Source organism: Lontra canadensis, unplaced genomic scaffold, assembly GCF_010015895.1.
Source record: "Lontra canadensis isolate GAN:19392208 unplaced genomic scaffold, GSC_riverotter_1.0 scaffold84, whole genome shotgun sequence".
Lineage (NCBI taxonomy): Eukaryota > Metazoa > Chordata > Mammalia > Carnivora > Mustelidae > Lontra > Lontra canadensis.
The window spans coordinates 7,042,912-7,066,348 of record NW_022631078.1 but is presented as its reverse complement, the minus strand read 5'-3'; the positions used below and the strand labels follow the sequence as shown (position 1 = coordinate 7,066,348).

Below are 23,437 nucleotides of genomic sequence, written 5' to 3'. Positions count from 1 at the left end.
ATGAACTATTTAATTACCAGGGTTCTAGAGCGGTGGGGCCTGGGATAAGAATCCCACTGCCTAGTGGACATCTCCACCCCAGTGTCCTCTCCATATGCAAACTCCTGATCTCACCCTCAAGCCTGCTCTTCTGTTGCCTTCCCCATTTCATTGCTAAGCAACTCCATTCTTCAGTTACCCAAGCCCCAAACCCCGTGAGATGTTCTTCACTCCATTCCCATACCCCATGGCCATTCTTTCAGCAAATCTTAACGGTTACTACCTTCAGAATATATGCAGACTCCAGCCCCTCTGGCCTCCACCACTCTGACTCTGGTCCACATCACCGCCATCTTTCACGGGCTGTTGCACTAGCCTTTGCCCTGCTCTCCCTGCTGCCTTCTGTTCTACACGGAGCAGCCAGAGGGATCCCTGTGAAGATGTCGGAGCATTGATTCCTGTTTAGAATTCTTCATTAGGTCCTCGTTTAGAGTAAAGTCAGCATCTTTACTAAATTCTGCTAGATCCTGTGCAGTTTGAATCCTTGCTACCTCTTGAGCTTATCTCTTACCACACTTGCCTTTGTTTATTCTGCTCTGGCCACACTGGCTTCCTTGCTCATTTTTTTTTCTTTTTTTTTAAATTACCATTTTTAGTATACAGTTCAGTGGCATCAGGTAATTCACATGGTTGAGCAACCATCACCGCCATCTATCTCCAGAGCTTTTTAATTTTTTAAATTTTTAAAAAAATATTTTATTTATTTATTTGACAGAGAGAGATCACAAGTAGACAGAGAGGCAGAGGGTGAGTGGCAATCAGGCTCCCTGCTGAGCAGAGAGCCCAACGTGGGGCTCGATCCGAGGACCCTGAGATCATGACCTGAGCCGAAGGCAGAGGCTTAACCACTGAGCCACCCAGATGCCCCATTTTTAAATTTTTTAAAAAGATTTTATTTATTTGACAGAGAGAGTGAGAGCACAAGCCGGGAGACAGGGAGAGGGAGAAGCAGGCTCTCTGCTGAGCAGGGAACTGGATGCAGGACTCGATCCCAGGACCCAGGGACCATGACCTGAGCCAAAGGCAGCTGCTCAACCAACTGAGCCAGCCAGGCGCCCCATCTTTTTTATTATCCCATACTGAAACTGTCTCAATTTATTTTATTTTATTTTGTTTATTTTTAAAGATTTTATTTATTTATTTGACAGGCAGAGATCACAAGTAGGCAGAGAGGCAGGCAGGGGTGGGGAAGCAGGCTCCGCACTGAGCAGAGAGCCCGATGCAGGGCTCGATCCCAGGAACCTGGGATCATGGAAACTGTCCCCATTTAGACACTAACTCCCTATTTATCCCTCACCCCAGCCCCGGCAACTACCATCTACTTCCTACTCTATCAATTTGATTACTCCCAGTACCAAATATCACTGGAATTCATACAGTATTTGTACTTTTGTGACTGGCTTAGTCCACTTAGCACCCTGCCTTCGAGGTTCATCCATGTTGTAGCACATGTCAGAATTTTTCAGGCTTTTAAAATTCCTTTTCTTGGGGCACTGGGTGGCTCAGTGGGTTAAAGCCTCTGCCTTCGGCTCCGGTCATGATCCCAGGGTCCTAGGACCAAGCCCTGTATCGGGCTCTCTGCTTGGCAGGGAGCCTGCTTCCCTTCCTCTCTCTCTGCCTGCCTCTCTGCCTACTTGCGATCTCTGCCTGTCAAATAAATAAATAACAATCTTTAAAAATAAATAAATAAATAAATAAAATTCCTTTTCACGCATGCCCGGCTGGCTTAGTCAGTGGAGTGTGCAACTCTTGATCTCAGGGTTGTAAGTTTGAGCCCCACATTGAGTGGAGAGGTTACTTAAAAATACAATCTTTTATTTATTCCACCGACTGAGCCAGCCAGGCACCCTAAAATTCCTTTGCAAGGAATATTCCATCATACGTATGCATCACACTTGGGTTGCTGCCACTCTGGCTGTTGTGAAAAAGGCTCTTGTCACTGGAGGTATATGAATCTCGCTCTGTGTTGTTCTTTGAACACAGCAGTTACCACCTCACTTTAGAGGTCCCTTAGATTTTCTGTAGGGGATGTTTTTCTTTCATTCTGTAGGTTGGCTTGTACCTTTTGTCAGGTCATTTTTCAGTGTCACCTTCTCATTCCCCACTATTCTCTTTTAACCGACTGAGCCACCCAGGCGCCCCCCCATTCTCTTTTAAATGGCACCCCCCCGCTCCCCACTGCCCTGGCTCATTTTCCCGTTGCTCCTGCTTCCTTACCTCTCATGACACTTACCAACATCTGACAAGGTTTTACTCTTTTCCGTGTTTCTATCTGTCTCTCTGTCCGACTTCCTCTGAGGCCTGGGAAATGTCAGTCCCAGGAGGGTCGTTTTGCTCATTGCTGTATCTCCAGTGCCTAAAACAATGTCTGGCCCCCATAACCACTTAGTAACTATTTGATGGGCAGACAGATGAATGGGTGAATGAGTGAGTAAGGTTCGGTGGTAGGAGGGAAGAGGGACAGAGAGAACGGCAGTGAAGACAGATGTTTTTCCCCAGTCAGCTGTGCTCACCCCTTCTCATATTTCTGGCTGCTACTGCAATTCTAAGGGTAAAATTAAAATCTTAGCTTTTTCTTCCACGTGTCTTCTCCAATGACTGTACCTGCCCCCCCCACAGGCAGGTATGCTCTGGAGAAGTTGCATGATACAGAACACCAGAATGTGCACACACAATTGACGGGATCAACGCGGGGTTGCAGCTGTTAAACCTCTGCAAGTAAGGGTCCCGAAACACCACCTTCCCCCGCCTCGTGCCCAGCAGACCATTATCTGCTATCAGCATCCCTGCTTCAAAGAAAGGGCTTTTTAACGTAAAGGCATAGGAAGGCAAGATTCAGAACAAAAGTCATGTTTTAAATTTAATAAATTAGACTTTCTTTTTTTTCAAAGATTTTATTTATTTGGAGAGAGAGAGAGCACAACAGCGGGTGAGAGGCAGTGGGAAAAGCAGGCGCCTCGCTGAGCAGGGAGCCCAGTGTGGGGCTCAGTCCCAGGACTCTCGGATCGTGACCTGAGCCTAAGGCAGACGCTTAACCAACTGAGCCACTCAGATTCCCCATTAAATTAGACTTAAAACAAAACACACTTGCTGTGTTGTCTTTATTTTTCTGATTTTCTTGGTGGAAAGTTGTGTGCAGAGAGGCACCAAGTGGGTGGCGGAGGCTTGGGTGCCTCTGGTGCCACGGACTGAACTAAACGCTGTGGAGATCCTGACAGTGCTCGGCACAGGCCCGGGGCGACCGTGAATGTCATTCTTCAGCTGTTTTGCTCGGACGTTTGTGACTCTTTGTTTAAATTCTATAAGGTGTTCAGATTGCCTATCCTGACCTGTCATCAGGTCATGAAATTAATGGGGTGGGGCACCTGGGTGGCTCAGTGGGTTAAAGCCTCTGCCTTTGGCTCAGGTCATGATCCCAGGGTCCTGGGATCGAGCCCCACATCAGGCTCCCTGCTTGGCAGGAGGCCTGCTTCTCCCTCTCTCATTCCCGCTGTTTGTTTTCCCTCTTCGCTGGTGTCTCTGTCCTAGAAATAAATAAAATCTTAAAAAAAAAAAAGTATTGGGGCACCTGGGTGGCTCAGTGGGTTAAAGCCTCTGCCTTCAGCTGAGGTCATGGTCTCAGGGTCCCAGGATCGAGCCCCACATCAGGTTCTCTGCTCACCAGGGAGCTTGCTCCCCGCCCCCACCTACTTGTGATCTCTGTCAAATAAATAAATAAAAATCTTTTTAAAAAATTAAAAAAATTAAAAAAAATTAGAGCATGTGACTCTTGATCACAGGATCATGAGTTCGAACCCCACACTGAATGTGGAGGCTACTTAAAAAAAAAAGTATCAGTGTGCATTGCACATGGTGAGTGTCGTTTAGTGAAACTTGTTTTTATTTATTTTTATTTTTAAAAATATTTATTTGACAGCACAAGCAGGGGGAGCAGCAGGCAGAGGTAGGGGGAGAAGCAGGGTCCCCACCAAGTAAGGAGTCCGATGTGGGGCTCAGTCCTGGGATCATGAGCTGAAGGCAGACACTTAACCAACTGAGCTGCCCAGGCGCCCCGTGAACCTTGTTTTAGTTACGCCACCCTGGCAGTACCTTTGGCCTGGATCACAACATAAAATGTATTTTATGTGCATGTGTGTTCTCAGTCAAAATGTGAAAGCCCCTTCTCTAAGGCTTCTGTTAGCTCAGAACATCCCGTGGCCAATGTTTGAAAGTTGCTAGGACCGTCCCTCTGAGGTGACTACACGAGGATACAGTGGACTTTGAATGACTTCCTCCTTCCATCATGACTCCACAAATGCCACGCGACTTTAAGTGAGTCGTTCTGTTTGGCTTTTGCATCTGTAGCCAATTTTTTTGAACTTGAACTCAAACATGACCTTGGAGAAGGTCTTGGCCTCTTGTTCACTTGACCACTCATATTTCTGTGCCTTCGCTGAACCTTAGACCTAATGTCACAAGAGCAACTTTAATAGGACCACACTTAGTTTCCGTGTCTGTCTTACCCACCAGGTTGTGATCCTGCCTGTAGGGACAGCATGGGGGTGTTCTGGAGTTTAGTGGGTACAGCTAAGCTTTCCTCAGGTGCGCTCTAGCAGATAGGACACGGGTGTGCCGAGATCCTGACCCCCCACCCCCCAGGTGCCGTCCTGCAGCAGCCTGGTCTGCCTGCCTAACTGTGATGTCCAAAATGAGTTACTTTGTTCGTGGGCCTTAACTTAAAAAGGTTTGGGAACTGTGCGCTAACGGCGTTCGGCACCTAGGAAGGTGTTCATTGTTAAGTGAGGTGGTCTGGATGGGGTTATTCTCCCTTATTTTATTAAGATTTTACAGCAGAAAGAGTCAGGCGTTGGGCCAGTCATCAGGGGCCAGTGATGAGCAGGTAGTGTGCTGAGCGTCTAGTGCTCTCTGGGCCTCCACGTCGGGCTGGGTTTCACGTGCGCGCACACAGCTCCCCGTGGGGAGGCGAAGGCCAGTGCAGACAAGCCTGAGCTCAGGGGGTTTTCCTCCCTGGTACAGGTGCATCTCTTCTGACATTGCTGCATTTTCCTCTGGGCCTTTGGGGAACGCACGGGCTTCTCTGAGAGCCCGCAGGCTGGGGAGGAGTAGTTATAGAATCTGTGCCGGACAGAACTTTGGAGAACATCTAGTCCAGTGGTTCCCAGACATGGCAGCAGCATGAGAGTGACCTGGTTGTCTCCACCGACGCTTGGGCTTCACCCTGGGTGATTCTGACGGACAGGTCCAGGAGTGGCACGGCCGAGAAGCTGAAACCTCTCAGGTGGCCTTAAACCACTGGAATGATCCACTTCTCCCGTTTCCTAGAAGTGGAAAGGGAGGCACAGAGAGACGAGATTATTATAAGGGTACCTAGTGACTGAGCTAGGAGGCCAGGTCCCTGGACTCCCATGCCTGGAATATTCCCTCTCGTCACGTGGGAGCTTTCACTGTTCTGTCTGCACACGGGGAAGTGCCCATGGGGCAGGCTCGCCCCCGCTCTTCGGGCCATCTGAGCATGGTGCCCTCACTGGAATGTCAGATTGCAAAATTGGAGTTCAGGGACAAAAATACAGTGACACTAGGGGACTTCAGCTCTCTCTATGCCAGCTGAAAACAACTTGCTGTCAATCTCTTTCCCACACATCACCTTAATACAGATTTGGGGAATTATAGGAGAAAATAATTTTCCCTCTTAACCCAAACATTTTTTTAATGATGTTAGTGCATTTCCTTTTGTTTTTTTCTCCCCCCATGAACATGAGTTTTATAGCATTGTAGTCCGTGTGTATGTAAACCTGCTTTTTCATATATTATTGTATCCTAGACAATTTCCTGCGTTGCTACATAGTACTTAAAACTATCATTCCTGGGGTGCCTGGGTGGCTCAGTTGTTAAGCGCCTGCCTTCAGCTCGGGTCATGATCCCAGGGTCCTGGGAACGAGCCTGCATCGGGTTCCCTGCTCAGCAGGAAGCCTGCTTCTCCCTCTCCTACTACCCCTGCTTGTATTCCCTCTCTCGCTGTCTGTGTCTCTGTCAAATAAGTAAAATTTAAAAGTCTTTAAAAAAAAAAAAAGTTACAGAAATACTTGGCCTAGAAAGTCAAAGTGCCCATAATTCTAATCCGTAGAGATAATTGCCAGGCACAGATCAGACATTTCATTTGTTAACATATCTACATGTGTGAATTATGATTTATTATTCTATAGAAGTGAGCTCTCATAATACTATCTTGCTACTTAATTTTTTCCCCTGAATGTGTCATGGAAGTTTTTCTCTGCCAGTAAAGGTAGATCTAACTTCTTTTTTTTTTTTTTTTAATTATGGTAAAATGTATGTAACATAAATGTTCACATTTTAACCATGTGTAAGTATTCAGTTCGGTGGCAGTAATTACTTTCACAATGTTATGGGACCACCACCTTTAATTCTTTTTTTTTTTTTTTAAAGATTTTATTTATTTATTTGACAGATCACAAGTAGGCAGAGAGGCAGGCAGAGAGAGAGAGAGGAGGAAGCAGGCTTCCTGCTGAGCAGAGAGCCCGATGCGGGGCACGATCCCAGGACCCTGGGATCATGACCCGAGCTGAAGGCAGAGGCTTAACCCACTGAGCCACCCAGGCACCCCTCTTTTTTTTTTTTTTTTAAGTTTTTAATTATTTAAGTAAACTCTGCACCCAATGTGGAGCTTGAACTCAACGACTCAGAGATCAAGAGTCACAAACCAGCCAGGCACCCCTCAAGTTAATTCTTTTTAAATAGCTGTAAGATGGCTTTCCTTGGTAGATGAACTAGAATTTATTCAATCAGTGCCCTCTTTTTGGACAGTTGGTTTGTTCTCTTAAGAATGGTGCTGCAGAGAATGGCTTTGCCTGTCTCAGTGCTCAATTATGTGAGCATTTTTGTGAACTAGCTTTCTGGAATTGAGGAAAGCTGGTTAAAAAGCACAAACATTTTACATTTCAATAGGTATTACCTAATTGTCTTTCAGAAATGCTGAACCTGGGGGCCCCCGGGTGGCTCTGTTGGTTAAGCCCCTAAGCACCTGACTCTTGATCTTGACCCAGGTCTTGATCTCAGGGTCCAGGAGTTTAAGCCGCATTGGGCTCCACGCTGGGCATAGAGCCTACTTAAGAAAAAAAAAAAAAAGTTGAACCTGTTTATATTCTAACCAAGAGTGTCTGAGTCTGGTAAATTATTGATTTGTTAACTGTTTGCTCTCACAAGATTAACCAAACCTGCTCTGTATTTAACCCTGTTCAGTATGGTTCAGTGGTCAAGCAGAAGCAAGTCTTGGTTTAATTGATATTTATGTATCAGACCTAGTGTTCAGTCATGGGATATTTATTATGAATAAATAGACACGTCCCTCGCTGGTGGAACTTAGAGACTAGTGAAGACAGATGCCGTCTCACAAATGAATGTGAAGAAATAATAAGGGGGAGTCTGGCTCAGTGGGTTAAGCCTCTGCCTTCAGCTCAGGTCATGGTCTCAGGGTCCTGGGATCGAGCCCCGCATCGGGTTCTCTGCTCAGCAGGGACCCTGCTTCCCCCTCTCTCTCTGCCTGCCTCTCTGCCTACTTGTGATCACTCTCTCTGTCAAGTAAATAAAAATCTTTAAAAAATCTTTAAAAGAAAAAAAGAAGTAATAAGTAGGCATAGATGATAGGCGTTGGTTGGGCTGGGAGTTCAGGAAGGATTCCTTTCCTGTCCCCCGATATGGAACTTGAAAGTTCAGTAGGAGTGACCTAGACAAAGCGCAGATTGGGAATGAGGGTAGGCAGAGAACATTCTAAGCTGCGCTAGCAGCATTTACAAAGGTCCTGTGGCAGATCACTTTAGAATTTTTACTGGCCAGCGAAGTTCAGCATGTTTGGTGCCTTTAGAAAGGCACGTTCTGAATGACTGATACCAAATAGGTGAGACCCCACCGCCAGGACCCCATAAGCAGGAAGGATTTCAGAGGGATGAGGGGCTTTTCCTAGGCAAATTCTGACAAAGTGCAAGTCATCTGCAGGAGAGAAGGAAGAGATACACCGAAAGACATCAGCTTAGATTTTTGGGATAAGTTGGTGAAAGCTGGAGGGCAAGTAACCAAGGAGAAATTACACAGCCACTGGAATACATCAGAAGAGTGTCAAGAATGCTAAAGGCCCAGACGAACTCAGTCTTCTGAAAAATGCCGATCTGCTAAAAGAGCATTTAAAAGCTGTGTTGTTGGGGTGCCTGGGTGGCTCAATCAGTTAAGTGTCTGACTTTGGCTCACGTCCTGATCCTGGGGTCCTGGGATCCAGCCCTGCATCGGTCTCCCTACTCATCAGGGAGTATGTTTCTTCCCCTCCCTCTGCCCCTCCCCACTGCTGGTGCTGCCTCTCTCTCTCAAATAAATAAATAAAATCTAGGGGAAAAAAATCTGTTTGTAGTAAGCAAACGAAGAGACCCTTCTGCCAGCATCCAGAGAAGGAACACAGTTTCACATTTCATTTTGCATCTGTCTCCTTTATGGAGGAAGATAACACAAGAACATGTAATGAGCAGGATCTGTGCCAAAACCCAGCGTATTAAATAGTGTTATTAAATAATAACACTATGAAGTTTATCTCCATTTTCTCTCTGGAGGAACGAAGTAGGGGAGGCAAAATAACTTGTCCAGGGCCATAGCAGCTTTTTTTTTTTTTTTTTTAAGATTTTATTTGACAGAGAGGTCACAAGTAGGCAGAGAGGCAGGCAGAGAGAGAGAGAGAGAGAGAGAGAGGAGGAAGCAGGCTTCCCACTGAGCAGAGAGCCCAATGCGGGGCTCGATCCCAGGACCCTGGGATCATGACCTGAGCCGAAGACAGAGGCTTAACCCACTGAACCACCCAGGCGCCCCAGGCCATAGCAGCTTAATGGTGCTGTAGGGCTGAGCAGTCTTGAGTACAGATCCTCAATCCGGACCAACCATCACACTGTGCCACCTTCAGTGAGAAAGGGTGGGCTGTGAGGGGTGAGAGAATGGCAGAAGCCAGGGGAGCAGACCCATCTCTGGAGACAGACCTGAACTTGCATCCCAGATTCCCTGCTCTCCACTTACCAGTATGTGACTTCTGGCTTAACCTTCCTGCTCTGCAGTTCTCACATCTGTGAGACCAGAAGAGCAGTGACCTGGCCCTGTTGTCATGGGAATTCAAAATTAGGCACAGAAAGTGCTTGGCACAGAGCAGGTGCTTAATAAGTAACAGCTGTTTTATTCTTATTCCAGGGGGTGGGGGGATGGACATGTGGCAGGCAGTCACCCAGAATGTAATCTTCATTTTTTTTTTTTTTTTAAAGATTTTTTTTTTTAATTTATTTGACAGATCACAAGCAGGCAGAAAGGCAGGCAGAGAGATACAGGAGGAGGAGGCAGGCTCCCTGCTGAGCAGAGAGCCCGATGCGGGACTCGATCCCAGGACCCTGAGATCATGACCTGAGCCGAAGGCAGAGGCTTTAACCACTGAGCCACCCAGGCGCCCCTTCATTTTTTTTTTTTAAATTAAGTTTATTTATTTATTTATTTGACGGAGATCACAAGTGGGCAGAGAGGCAGGCAGAGAGAGGTGGGGGAAGCAGGCTCCCCACCAAGCAGAGAGCCCGACGTGGAGCTCCATCCCAGGACCATCATGACCGGAGTGGAAGGCAGAGGGCCAACCCACTGAGCCACCCAGGTGCCCCTTTAATCTTCATTTTACATGTGAGATTTGTGGGGTTCGTGAATGATTGATACGTGATATCCTTGCCTTTGAGGCCTGTCTCTGGGGTAAGCATCTTGTAACGTGGGGCTCTTCAGAATTTGCACAGGACGTTTCATGCACGTTGGCCTCTCACAGCACTGAAGGGGGAGCAAGGCTGAGATTTCACCTGTTCTGGGTGTGAAAAACTAAGGCCTTAAGGGATGAAATGAATTGTGTGACGGTCTCATGGCCAAAGGAGCATCTTTTACTTTTTTGGGGGGATTAGTAGTTAGTTTTGTGAGCATGAGTACTGATTTCTGCAGGGAATTCGACGTGTCAGGCAGGCAGTCCCTAACAGCAAAATAAGGCCTTAGTGACAATACACTGAGGTGGCTGTTGAGGCGCGTGGCTGGCTCAGTCCACGAGCATGTGACTCTGGATGTCAGGTCATGAGTTCAAGCCCTACACTGGGCATGGAGCCTACTCGAAAGAAAATACAGTTGGGCAGCTCTTGCAGTGGACGAAAGACCTGGAGAGTTGCTAAAAAGACCTGCAGAGTTGCTAAATAGACCACTGTTGACCTGACCAGACGTGTGCCCTGGGGAGCCCAGCCTGGAATGGGTCCCGTTGAGGCTTGGATGAAGAGCCTGGGAATTGTGCTGTGTTTGTGACTGACATGCACTGCGAAGGCCGGCCTGTCAGGACGTGGGGTGACTGACCAGGGCTCCTGTAGACTCCAGGGGCAGGAGGCAGATAGAAAGAGATGATGAGATTAAATCAAGATGAAGGTAGAGCTTTGCAAAGAAAACCAAGCCTCCAAGTACCGCGAGGCTCTGTGGTCTAGGAGGAAGATGGTTGGTCGGGTGTTAGAGCGTCTGGAAGCGAGTATGTGTCCACAGTGAGGTGGGCTCTCATAGGCTGGTAGCAGCCTTGAACAAAGGATTTACCCTCGGCCCAGGGCAGGGTAGGGCTGTTGCGGAATTGGGAAACCTGCCATGTAAGGGGATGGTTGAAAATAACCCTGGGTCCCCTTGGCCAAGACGAGATATTAGAGAAGATGACAGGGTGCGGTGACTTCAAGTAGGTGCGGGACCCCACCCTGGAGACAGAGTTACTGACGTGGGTACGGTGTAGGAGTCTGTATTTTTTTTTTTTTAATTTTTTTTTTTTTTTGATTGAGATCACAAGTAGGCAGAGAGGCAGGCAGAGAGAGAGAGGGAAAGCAGGCTCCCTGCGGAGCAGAGAGCCCGATGCAGGGCTGGATCCCAGGACCCCTGGGATCATGACCTGGGCCGAAGGCAGAGGCTTTAACCCACTGAGCCACCCAGATGCCCCAGATTCTGTATTTTTAACAGACTCAGGAGATGGTGATGCCTCTGAGGTCTGGGAGCCGTCGTCCTGAGGAAGAGAGCGGGGTCCCCAAGGGTGGATGCCGGCTAGAAAGCAGACCGTGTGAGGACGCAGAGCTGGGCTGAGCGTGCTGGAGAGGACTCTGAAATCGTGCAGGAGTGGCTTGGGTGGGTGTCGTTGTGCGGGCTGATGAGCTCCTGGCGTGAGGAGGTGTGTGTGGGTGGTGCTCCCAACTTAAAAGCATAAAGGACCTTTATAGAAAAAGGGCTTTAAGGAACACGCGAGTTGTTCGGGCTTCCGAAAAAACACTTTCACTCCTTATTAGTATATAAACCTGAGCCATCCCATGTGGCAGCTTCATTTTAAGTTCATTAAAATTGTATAACATTGAAAGCTCCTGAGCATCACTCACCACCCCCCAGGGTGCTCTGCAGCCCTGTGTGGCCAGCGGCCAGGGTACTGGTTGTGCAGATCTAGAACGCGCCCGTCGCTGCCGGAAGTCCTTCTGGCCAGTGCTGGCTGTTGTGCCCAGATGTTTGGAAAGCAGAGCCCATGGCAGTCAGGGGCTGAGCAGGCAGTGATTTTCTCTGTTACTAACAACAGAGTTCACCTCCGTTTTGGAGGGAAGGCTTAGGGAGTTACGTAACATGCCCAGGGCAAGGGCAGGTAAGTGGGTCAGTCAGGCTGGAATCCAGTCCTGCTTGCTACTCTGTGGCCTTAGTCACTTGTTGCAAGCCTCAGTTTCCTCATTTGGAAGATGGGCTAATTATAGGCGACACTTCACTGGATGGCTGTGAGGGTGAGAAAATGTAACCCTTGCAAAACACTTAGCAGAGCGCTGGCACCACTGGGCGTTAATAATTTTCTTTTATCCATTACCCGTAGTCTAGGTGAGAACATCTGATTTTGTCCCTTTTTTCTCCAGTTGGCATTGTTTCTTTTTTTTGTTTGTTTTTCATTTATTGGGAGAGAGAGCAAGAGCATGAGGCGGGAGAGGGTCAGAGGGAGAAGCAGCCTCCCCACTGAGCAAGGAGCTTGACGCGGAACTCCATCCTAGGACTCCAGGATCATGACTTGAACAGAAGGCAGTTGTAACCAACTGAGCCACCCAGGCGCCCTGGCGTTGTTTCTTAACCCTAATATTTTTGGGGGCTCCTGAGTGGCTCAGTCATTAAGCAGCTGCCTTTGGCTCAGGGTCCTGGGATTGAGCCCCACATCAGGCTCCCTGCTCAGCTTCTCCCTCTCCCACTCCCCCTGCTTGTGTTCTCTCTCTTGCTGTCTCTCTGTCAAATAAATAAATAAAATCTTTAAAAAAAAATCAGTGCAGGCAGCAGGGTGGGGGTGGTTGGGGAAGGGGCAGAAGGAGAGGGACAAGCAGACTTCTGGCTGAGCCTGGAGCCTGACATAGGGCTCCCAGGGCTCGTCAATCCCACAACCCTGCGGTCGCAATCTGAGCTGAAATTGAGTCGGATGTTTAACGGACTGGGCCACCCAGGTGCCCCTTTATTCTTATTTCTAAGGAACCTAAAGCTTAGGACAGTTAATTTATAGAAAGAAAGAAAGATCTGTATGTGGACACTGGAAAGGTGTCTGAGGTGTGTTGACAAATGAGAAGAGCAAGTTGCAGAACAGCTTGTGTGGTTTCTCTTACGGGGGTAATAATAGAAAACTGTGCCAGTACTTTATGTAACTGCTAATCCCCACAGTAGCTCTGTGAGGAAACGAGTGCTTAGGGTAAATTGACCGAGATGACTCCATAGTCACTGGCCGCCAGCTTCAGCCCCGCTTTCCCCAGTCCCCTGCTGTGCAGGGGCCCCTGGCTGCTGTCGCCCGTGTTCTGCCCGGCAGGCTGTGCGTGCAGGCTGTTGAGAGTCTTTGATGCGCCATTGGTGGATTCTTCGTACCTATCCCCTGAGGCAGATCGTGAGGATCCCCTGGGAGGGGGCAAGGGGTCTGCAGTCTGCACTGGGGAGGACCCTCCTGCTGGGGCGGTGCGGTGGGTGGTGGTTGGGGTGCCGTTTCCTAATGGGGTGGGCTCTCACTGATGAGTGCACCTGTCTTGGCTCAGATGCCAGGGTTGGCAGAGTTTGGATCTAAATGTTCCGGTGACGTAGAGAAGGGGGCCTGGGGTAGTGGCTGGAGCTTTGCCTCTTCCCTTACCTGTCAGTATGACCCGCTAGACCAGGAGCATCACCTAGGAGGGAAGCAGCCATCCCTTTCCCTCTCATTTTTGGGGTTCCTTTATTTTTCCCCGATCACAGTGCACCCTATAAAGGTTGTTGCAGTTTAAAATGAACTAATAGGGGTGCCTGGGTGGTTCAGTGGGTTAAAGCCTCTGCCTTCGGCTCAGGTCATGATCCCAGGGTCCTGGGATCAAGACCCGCATTAGTCTCTCTGCCCGGCGTGGAGCCTGCTTCTTCCTCTCTCTCTGCCTGCCTCTCTGCCTACTTGCGATCTCTGTCAAATAAATAAATAAAATCTTAAAAAATAAATAAATAAAATGAGCTAATATAGGCCTCATCATAACAGCCCCTTACCTATGACTGCAAAACAAAGTGCCCCCTCATTTAAAGACTTAAAACAATCAAGATTTCTCACTCACAGTTTCTGTGGACCAGAATTTGGGGGCAGCTCGGCTGGGTGGTTCTAGCTTGGGATCAGTCAGGAAATTGCAGTCAGGTGTTGCAGTTACCTGAAGCCTGGGTCTTGGGCTAGAGCACTCACGTGCAAGGTGGTGCTGGTTATTGGCAAGAAGCTGCGGATCTTCTGCGAGTGGACCTCTCCGGTCCTCCCCAGCACTGTGCAAATGTCTTAACGCAGTGACTGTCTTCCTCGAGAACAGTCAGAGAGGGCTGGGCAGAAGCTATCCTTTATTTAATGTTTTAAAAAAGATTTTATTTATTTATTTGACAGCAAGAGAGCACAAGCAGGGGGAGCAGCAGAAGGAGAGGGAGAAGCAAGCTCTCTGCCAGGCAGGGAGCAGGTGCAGGGCTCGATCCCAGGACTCTGAGGCAGACACTTAACTGATTGAGCCACCCAGGCGCCCCAAGAAGCTATTTTTTTATGATGGTTTTATCCTTTACTCTTTAGGACCAGTCTTGGAGGTCACGTGGCCTCCCGCCTCGTTCTAGTCATTAGAAATAAGTCCGTCTGCTGCACATTTAAGGGGGCCTCCTTTGAAGGGATGAGGAAACATCAAAGCTCATGCACAGGGTTTCTCTCATTTTTTCAGCCATTCAGTAATTATTCTCAAGTCTACTATGTCCCAGGAGTCCAAATACAGAAATGTAAGACAAATAAGGCTTGATCTCAACCCTCGAGGAGCGTGTCGTGCAGGTAGAAGGACAGCTGTGGTTCGGGCAGTACTTTACAGCCTTACTGAGGACTTTCATGTATGTTCGTATTTAACCATCCAGTAACCCGGTGTGATCTCTGTGGCCAGCGGTGACCCCACTACCCGTCTCTTCCACGGGTCAGATGATGGGGGGTTTTCTTAAGCTGATACAACTTGACTTTGATCCCAGCAATTCTGACTACAAATCTCTTGCACTCTCTGCTGCTACGGGCTGTGTTCCATGGCTGCTGGGTCATCCCCTGCCTCAGAGGAGGGCACTGAGGCTGCAGTCCCTGGGGAGCTCTTGCTACTTCCACCTCGCTTTTTTCACCACACTGAGCCCTCCTCCAGGGGAGACAGGGTCCTAAGTACTCCATTGACAGTCACTGTTGTCTTTCTTCTTGCAGAAAGCCCTGGGTGTGCGGCAGTACCATGTGGCCTCAGTCCTGTGCCAACGGGCTAAGGTGGCCATGAGCCACTTTGAGCCCCATGAGTACATCCGCTATGACCTGCTAGAGAAGAACATTGACATTGTTCGCAAACGGTAAGGGGTAAGGCTGTGGGGGCCGGGGGGCTGTGGAGACTGCCCCAGGGGGCTGCTTCTGCTTCCTGCCCCTTTCAGGCAGCATGGGAGGTGCTTGGCAAAGGATGGCTGGTGATGGCGATAGGATCGAGGCCTTTGGGGTACGAAGTTCCCTGCCGAGGAAAGGCACTGCAGATTGGTGATGGGCCTTGGCCTTCTCTGCCAGGGAAGAATCCGTCAAGGAGCCTGGTGATTTGGGCTCTGCATAGGGAATGTCTCAGACGCTCTTTGGCACTGTAGCCTGAACCCTCCAGCAGCCCTTTCCAGGGCAGACCACTGACCCTGAGCCAGCCCCCTGGGATCTGCCTGGCCCAAAGGCTGCAATCCGTATTTCCTCTTCGGCGTATAGGTCTCGAGGAGCGCTCAGGCTTGAGACCCAGAAGGAAGCTCAGGTGGGGTCTCGAGCATATCTTTTTTTCTGGGCCTCTCTTTCTTCATTTGGTGGAATGGTGGCCATTTTGCACTGCTGTCCTGTGTGCCAGGTCCTGCGCCAGACGCTGGCACCGAAAGGCTGCATGTGACACCACAGGAGGATGACGGGGAGTGCTGGTAGTACATAGCAACCAGCACTGCCCCCGGAGCTCGAAAGACTATAGACAGGACTGGGTACTTGCCCACCTGGTGACCATGACCCTGGGATTAAGAGAGAAAAATACGAGTCTATCCATTTATAGCCAAGGAACAGGCTCGGGCGGAGAAGCAACTTGTCAGGGGCACACGGTGAGCGAGCAGTGGGACGTTGTCTCCCTGCCCTTGTCCAGTGCTCTAGCCGCCATCCCACGCTCCCTCTCTGCTGCTACTTGGTCTCCTCTTTCCTGGTGTCCTCATTTCGGTTTTGAGTGGGGAGAGACTGTCACAGTCTTCATCTCCAGCAGCCTTCAGCCAGGCGTCACCTGATCAGAGTAAGAACTGAGGAATGTTCACCAGGGATGGCTGTGGGAATAGTAGCTGCCTGTGTGTCTAGTTCGTTTAGGCCCCTCATATACCTTTCTTTTTTCTCAGCAACCCCTATAGGTTGTTGTTACATCTGCCTCCCCATTTGCTGATAAGGACATCGAGTGTCAGACTGGGGAAGTCCCCAGTCTGAGGTCATAGATCTGTTGAGTGGTTGGACCCAAACTCAACCCAGGTCTGTCTGCCCCATTGCCTTTCGCTGTTTGTTCTGGCATCGTTGTGGTTTCGTCTAGGGTGCCCCGTAGAATCATCCTGGAAGCTTTTTCTTTTGTAAGATTTTATTTATTTGAGAGAGAGAGAGAGAAAGAGAGCATGAGCTGGCGGAGAGGCAGAAGGAGAGGGAGAAGCAGGCTCCTCCCTGAGCAGGGAGACCAATGTGCAGCTCGATCCCAGGACCCTGAGCCGAAGGCAGATGCTTAACCGACTGAACCACGCAGGCACCACCTTGGAAGCTTTTTTTTTTTTTTTTAAGATTTTATTTGTTTATTTGATAGAGATCACAGGTAGGCAGAGAGGCAGGCAGAGAGAGAGGAAGGGAAGCAGGCCCCCTGCCGAGCAGAGAGCCCGACTCGGGGCTCGATCCCAGGACCCTGGGATCATGACCTGAGCCGAAGGCAGAGGCTTTAACCCACTGAGCCATCCAGGTGCCCCACCTTGGAAGCTTTTATTCATCTATTTTTAGAAGATTTTATTTTTATAGAAGATTTTATTTATTTTATTTTGAGAGAGAGCAATAGAGTGCATGCACAGGCCAGGGAGGAGCAGAGGGGGAAGGAGGGAGGGGGAAAGAACTCAAGCAGATTCCACCCTGAGCTGGGAACCCCATGTATGGCTGGATCTCAAGACCCTGAGATCATGACCTGAGCCGAAACCAAGAGTTGGACGCTTAATTGACTAAGCCACCCGGGCGCCTCTAAGAGATTTTGTTTTTAAGTAATCTTTCCATCCAGTATTGGGCTCGAACTCACAACCCAAGGTCAGGAGTCCACCAATGGAGCCAGCCAGGCACCCCACCTCAGAAACTTCTAGAACTACCGACACCTGGGCCCCAATTCCAATTCAGTTGGTTTAGGCCTGACTCCTCCAAACGTGGTCCGTGAGCAAGCAACACCAGCCGCACCGTGGGAGCTGGTTGGAAGTGAGGCTGTTCAGAACAGAGTTCAGTGGATGGAAATGTGAAGAAGGCCGTCGAAGGCCGGGGGACGTGCAGAGGGACTCTGCCTCCACCTTGCGTTCGTGACAGGGGGGGCCCAGTTCTGTTCCCGGGAATCCAGGTCTCTGTCAACCAGTAAAGCCGAGGGACAGATGGACGCAGAGGCCCTGTTTGGCCATCCCTAGTTAATCCTTAAGGAAATGCGGTCCTGAACTCGTCCTTCGGCTTTTGTCATTGTCAGGCTTTTTTGTACAGCTTCAGGCATTTGCTGTCAAGGTCTTTGGTTCTAAAGCCCATGTGCTATTTTTCGTCTCCCCTGGGGCCGGAAAGGGGCTGTGCTCCGTGCCGTGAGTCACTGCCAGTACCCCAGCCTTGTAGACGCTGCCACAAAAGGGGGCAGGCTGTACCTCAGGCCCGTGCTATTTTTACTCGAGGTTCTCATGACAGCAGAACCATAGAGCTTTCCAGAGTTGCCGGTTGCTCTGCTGTTGTCCACAGAGCCAGCTCCGTAGGCAGCTCTTGCTCTCGGGACTAGATCAGTGTGGGGGTGAGGGGCTGGAGCCCAGGCCGTTGGATGGAGCGTCTCTGCTTTCCCAGCAAGTCCCAGCGGTGCGAGCCCTGAGAGTGCGAGTGATTGAGCACTTTCCAGAGCCTGGGCCTGGTTCTGGCTTCCATGTGTTCCGGAGGGAGGCATGGCTGGGCCGTAGTGCTCGGCTCTTGGCGTCCTGGCTCTGCTGCTCGCTGGCTCGTGCCCGGGGCAGGTTCCTTCCCCTCGCAGCGGGACGGGCTCCCCGTCCATGTCTTGAGGAGCCAGAGGCTCGCAGACATTAAGGCACTTAGAGCCATGCTGAGCTAAAAGGATGTGCTTAGAGCAAATGAATCCGTGGTGACAGAAGACGGGCCACTGGTTGCTCAGGGTATGGGGACAGGGGATGACAAAGGGCCACAGGAAAACTTTCGGGGGTCATGGATGTGTTCTTATCTTCATTGCAGTGGAGCGTTCACAGGCGTGTACTCACGTCAAGACTAACAAATTGTGGCGGCGGGGGGGCACCTGGGTGGCTCATTTGGTTGAGTGGCTGCCTTGGGCTCAGGTCACGATCCCAGGGTCCTGGGATCGAGCCCCGCATTAGGCTCCCTACTGGGCAGGAGGCCTGCTTCTCCCTCTCACTCCCACTGCTTGTTTCCCTCTCTCGCTGTGTGTCTCCCTCTGTCAGGTAAATAAAATCTTTAAAAAAAATAGTGATCAGTATGCTGGAAAAGCGGGTATCCTTAGAAAAAAACAAGCTTGCCCACTTCTTGAGATATTGTCACTTACTCATCATGTGATTTTTGGAGCACCTGGTGAGTGCCGTGTGCCAGAAGGACCACAGCGAGCAAGATGGATTCGTGCCCACTGGCATGGAGCGCAGGCGCCCTGCCCTTGCCCACCGTCAGGGCCTCCGCGCGGCAGAGAGAGCGTGGCTGTGGGTGGGCCCGGGCTCGTGCAGCCAGCGCCCCTCCCTCTCCCCCCAGATTGAACCGGCCTCTGACTCTCTCAGAGAAGATCGTGTATGGACACCTGGATGAGCCAGCCAAACAGGAGATCGAGCGGGGCAAGACGTACCTGCGGCTGCGGCCCGACCGCGTGGCCATGCAGGACGCCACGGCGCAGATGGCCATGTTGCAGTTCATCAGCAGCGGCCTGCCCAAGGTGGCCGTGCCGTCCACCATCCACTGCGACCACCTGATCGAGGCCCAGCTCGGGGGTGAGAAGGACCTGCGTCGGGCCAAGGTGAGCGGAAGGGGCACCGAGGGCCAGTGCGTGTGGCCTGGGACCGACGGCAGAGCCCTCGAGCTAGGCTCTTCGGTGTAGTCTTGTTTGAAACATTTTTGCTCTTTCCTAACTCTGAAAATACCATTTGCTTATTCTGAGGATGTTAGAAAATACAGAGAAAGTCTTTAAAAAAAAAAAAAAAAATCAAAACCCCCCAAATCCCTCTTAATCTTCCCACATTAAAGGCATCTTTTTGTGGTCATTTTTCTGTTCTGTTGGGAAAATCATGCAGCCACCAGCTTCTGGTCTATCTTGCCGGCTCGGCTGCTCTGGAAGGGAGACTTAAGCTTCCCCTCCCGCCAGCCTCAGCTGTACGCTCACGCGTCGGCTGATTCTGGGGGACCCCGGCCGGGAGGCATGCAGGTGGTGTTGCGGTTTGTACATCCGAGGGGGCCGAGGCCCTGTGCAGGGAACCCCCCGTCTTGAGTGCTCTCACTGATGGGCCTCTTTGGGGGCTCTCCTCTGGGAGTTTGCTTCACGAGGTAGAAACAGTTGTGTGCCACGTGGAACAGATTTTTCCTTGACTTCCCAGCCTTCCGTATGGAATGAGATTGCCGCTGCTTCCCCCAGCCCCTGCCTGTGGTACCTTTGTGTGTGGCTGCCCTTGACCACAGCAGATCTCTGCCAGCTCTGGGCACCATCCTTTCCTCCCCCTGCACTGGAAGTGGACACCCCTCTTGGGGGGCCGCTGGCAGGAGCTGAATGCTGGCAAGGCTGCCATTGAAAGTGCTCTGGCTCCCAGGGTCAGCACAGCTCACAGAGCCTCTCAGACCCATGGGAAACATTCTTGTTTTCCCACTCGAGCCCTCCCTTCCCACCCTGGCCTGTCAGTCTGGGTCCTGGCTGCCAGGAGCTCTTTTTCTGCTCCGTGGAAAAATCCCAGCCTGCTGGCCAGAGGTTTCCCAGTTAGCAGCAGCTGGGGGTGTTGGGGGGCAATGGTATAGGGGCCTCTGCAGTGCCGGCAGCTGGCTGTGGCCAGGAACAGGGTCCTCTGCAACCTGGGAGTGACTGATCGCTCCAGGCCACCACCGCCTTCAGGGTCTGGCTGTCCCTTTACTTTATGGATTCCGAATCTGCCTTCTGGAAATGCGATTCACAGGATCATGGGATTTCAGTGTTTATTGACCACTAGTGATGTTCTGGGCGCTGTGCTAGACGCTGGGCTTGCAGTGTGAACAAGACAGGGGCCCTGCCTTCGTGCATCTCAGAGGCTGGTAGGGAGACAGACGCTAGACCATCACACAAGCAGGTCATTGCCAATTTGGATGTATCTTATGAAGGGGAGACAGGATTCTGAGAGAATATAGGAAAGAAGTGTAATTTAGACTCTGAGGGGAAAGGGACAGTCTCTTGGGAATGTGACATGTCAGCTAAAACTCACACAGATAAGCTGATATTAACTGGAGGAAGAACATTCTAGGCAGAACAGTGTATATATATAAACTCCGAGGCAGGAAGCAACTTGACGCATTTGTGAAGAGGGTGGTGTGAGGTGGATGGGGGCAGGTGGCCCTGAGGGCCATGGGCACCATTCTGGGAGTCCCCAAAGGGCTTAAGCAGAGGAGGATGATGGTCAGATTTGCATATATTTGTGGAGTCGCTGTGGTTGGGGATCAGAGTGGCAGAGTGACCTATCCAGGGTCACAGCCAGAGAAGGCTCTAGGCTGAGTTAAGGCCGAGACTCTGCTCCACCATTCTGTCCCCCTCCACCACTGCCACCACTTGCCCAGACATGAGAACACGCACTCCCACAACCACTGCCTCCTGCCTGTGGTGCCAATGTTATTTAAGTGACTGATTTGAATGTAAAAGCTGTCTTAGTAATTAATCAAGAGAGATGGCTCCAGGGGCCCAAGTTTTTTGTATGCTATTTGTTTGCCTGGGACTAATGATGGAACTCAGAAGGATGCATGGTTGGTCTGGAGTTTAAATGAAGGAGACTTTGTGGCCTTGAGGGTCTCTGTTGAGGGCCTGGGAGCTGACAGTGAGTCCCTCTGCCTTGGAGCGTGGGTCTCCATGCCCAGAGGCCAGCCCATGTCACTGCCTGGTTCCTCCTTTGGGACTCTGTGCAGTCTGCCCCGGTCCCTTCCCTTTTGTGACTGGACTCTCCCCTGTCCAGGAAGACTCTTCCTTTAGTCTTCCAGATAATCCCTGAGCTCACATCAGCTGTGCTGGGAAGCCTTCCCTGCCCACTGAGGAAGCTACCTTCCAGTTGCAGGCAGAGTGGGCACGGCCTGTCCTGTCGTGTTGAAATCTGCATTTTAGCACATGGTCCATCAGAGTCTTTCATTTGGGGACCATCAAATGTATTACCAAATTCTGAGCACCTAGAATGTGCCAGACGCTGGTGTTCCTAGTTGTCCTCTTCCTTATAAGGGAGGTAGCTCTATCTCACGTTGGAATGTAACTCTTGGGTTATGTGGCGGCACAGACCTGGTTTCAAACCCTGGGGTTTAATTCTGGGATCTCCAGCAAGTTAGATCATCTTTGAGCCTCTGTTTTTTGCATCTGTAAAATGGCCTCGAAGACAGTGCCTTCCCTCTTCGGTGGGAGGGACTGTGAGCATGTGTAGTGGCAGTGGGCGGGCATTCAGTAAATGTCAGCCAGGGTTGCTGACGTTGCCTTAAATGAGGCATCTGAGGCTTAGGTGGAGAAACAGCCCTCACGTGAGCTACAGTGGGACTGGACCCCACACTTAATCCCAGGCTTCCCTTAGCCCCCTTCCCCCAACACTATATCCCAGTTAGACGGTCCTATGGTGGTGTGACCCTCACTGCTGGCCTTGACAGAGGACTTGAGTTCCAGAGGGACCGTTGGAGGTGATATAGCCAAGTTCCTTCTACAAATAAGGAAACTGAGATCAGGGTAGAGAAGGGACTCGTGCCAGACCCACTCCCTGGCCAGGTGTCACAGAACTGTCTCTGCTCCCTTGCCTTTCTCCGTAGGCCAGCCTGCTGAGACTGGGCCAACATCCAGGCCCTTTTGGAATTACTTGTAGAAGGCCTCCGGGAGAGGGCCTGTCTTCATAGCACCAGCATTTCAGAGTCAGGTGGTGGTGGGTGGGGAGGGGGGGTTCAGCTAGGGTCATCCCAGACACACACCGTGTTACTAATGTTCTGGTTATTGATTTGTCTCAATAGGACATAAACCAGGAAGTGTATAATTTCCTGGCAACTGCGGGTGCCAAGTATGGTGTGGGCTTCTGGAGGCCTGGCTCTGGGATCATTCACCAGGTAAAGCTGGGCTTGGCCTGCCTTTCTGGGGGAAGGGCCCTTAGGGAATCAGAGAGCACCTCCTGGCCTACAGGAGCAGAAGGCCATAGGCTCAGGAGCGGGGAGGGGGGTTTATTGTTTTTTTGGTCTTGTTTTTTTCCCACGAGTGTTACTCCTTGTTGCATGGACAGCTGACATTTGATGGGTGTTCTGTATGCTGGCACTAGACTTAGCACTTGACAGATAATAACTTACATCATTGTTCACCACAACTCTGTGAGGTACCTCCGGGGTTCTGGCCCCAGAGCCAGAGCTCTGCCCCGTGTGCCGCAGGTGCCTCCTGTCACACCAGGTGTTCCTCCCCCCTCGGTGCACGGAGCACTCCTTAGGGTCTTTCTGGCCCTTCTGGCCCCTGATTCTGCAGTATGGAGGTACCTGAGGTCACATGGCTATGTTAGCCAGGGGTTCTTCCGGGCTTTCCTGAGGGACGGATCATCTTTTGATGGGCGATTTTGTCTCTGCAAGTGCAGGTGTGTGCCTGTGTTTCTGGGGAGATCGGGGCTTCACTTTCACCCAAGGTGACTGATGTCTGGGGTGTGCACTGGTTTGCATGTCCATTTGCCGTCCATCCTGGATGTGTGAGGCCTGCCTCTTTGCACCTTTCCAAGGTGACCCTTTTCCCCACCTCTGTCCCAGGCCTCCGTCGAGACGAGCTGAGTCAGGCTGTAATCTGACCCTGCTCTAGCACTGCCCCACTCCGAAACCAGAGCCCACGGATCACTGCTCTGCCCTTTCAAGCCATTGCCCTTGCCAGGAAGGGACTGCCTGGGAATGGCAGATCACAGCTGTCTGCAGGGCGTAGAAAGCCTCTCTTGGTGGCAGGGCTGGGGAGTCAGGGAGATCCAACTTTGGACTTTAATCGTGAAGGGCACCCTAGTCCAAGGGTCTCCCTTTCTACCCCGTTAGAAACACACTGGCCGCCAGCTAAGTGTACAGCGTGATATATTTTTCCTTTATTTTAAATTGCTATTTTATTATTTTAAAATTTTTTATTAAAATATTTATTTAGACAGGGTTGGGGGAGGGGCAGAGGGGAGAATCTCAGGCAGATGCCACACTGAGTGTGAGCCCGACCTGGGGCTTGATCTCAGGACCCAGAGATCATACCCGAGCCGAAATCAAGAGTCAGTTGCTTTTAACTGTGCCAGCCTGGCACCCCGATTTTTTTTTTTTTAAGGTTTTATTTATTCATTTGAGAGAGCAGGAGAGAGCGCTCATGTACACATGCAGGGGGAGGGGTGGGGGGAGGGA

The 23,437-nt window shown here is 50.6% G+C and overlaps 1 protein-coding gene across 1 annotated transcript in view; it reads left to right on the top strand.

Annotated features, from left to right (window-relative positions):
* Positions 1-23,437, top strand: part of ACO2 (aconitase 2) — a 52,647-nt gene that overhangs the window by 16,201 nt on the left and 13,009 nt on the right. The window contains exons 2-4 of the mRNA XM_032882893.1: positions 14,816-14,952; positions 18,614-18,872; positions 22,055-22,147. Of these exons, the coding sequence (XP_032738784.1) occupies positions 14,816-14,952; positions 18,614-18,872; positions 22,055-22,147 (489 nt within the window). The remainder of the gene's footprint in view (positions 1-14,815; positions 14,953-18,613; positions 18,873-22,054; positions 22,148-23,437) is intronic.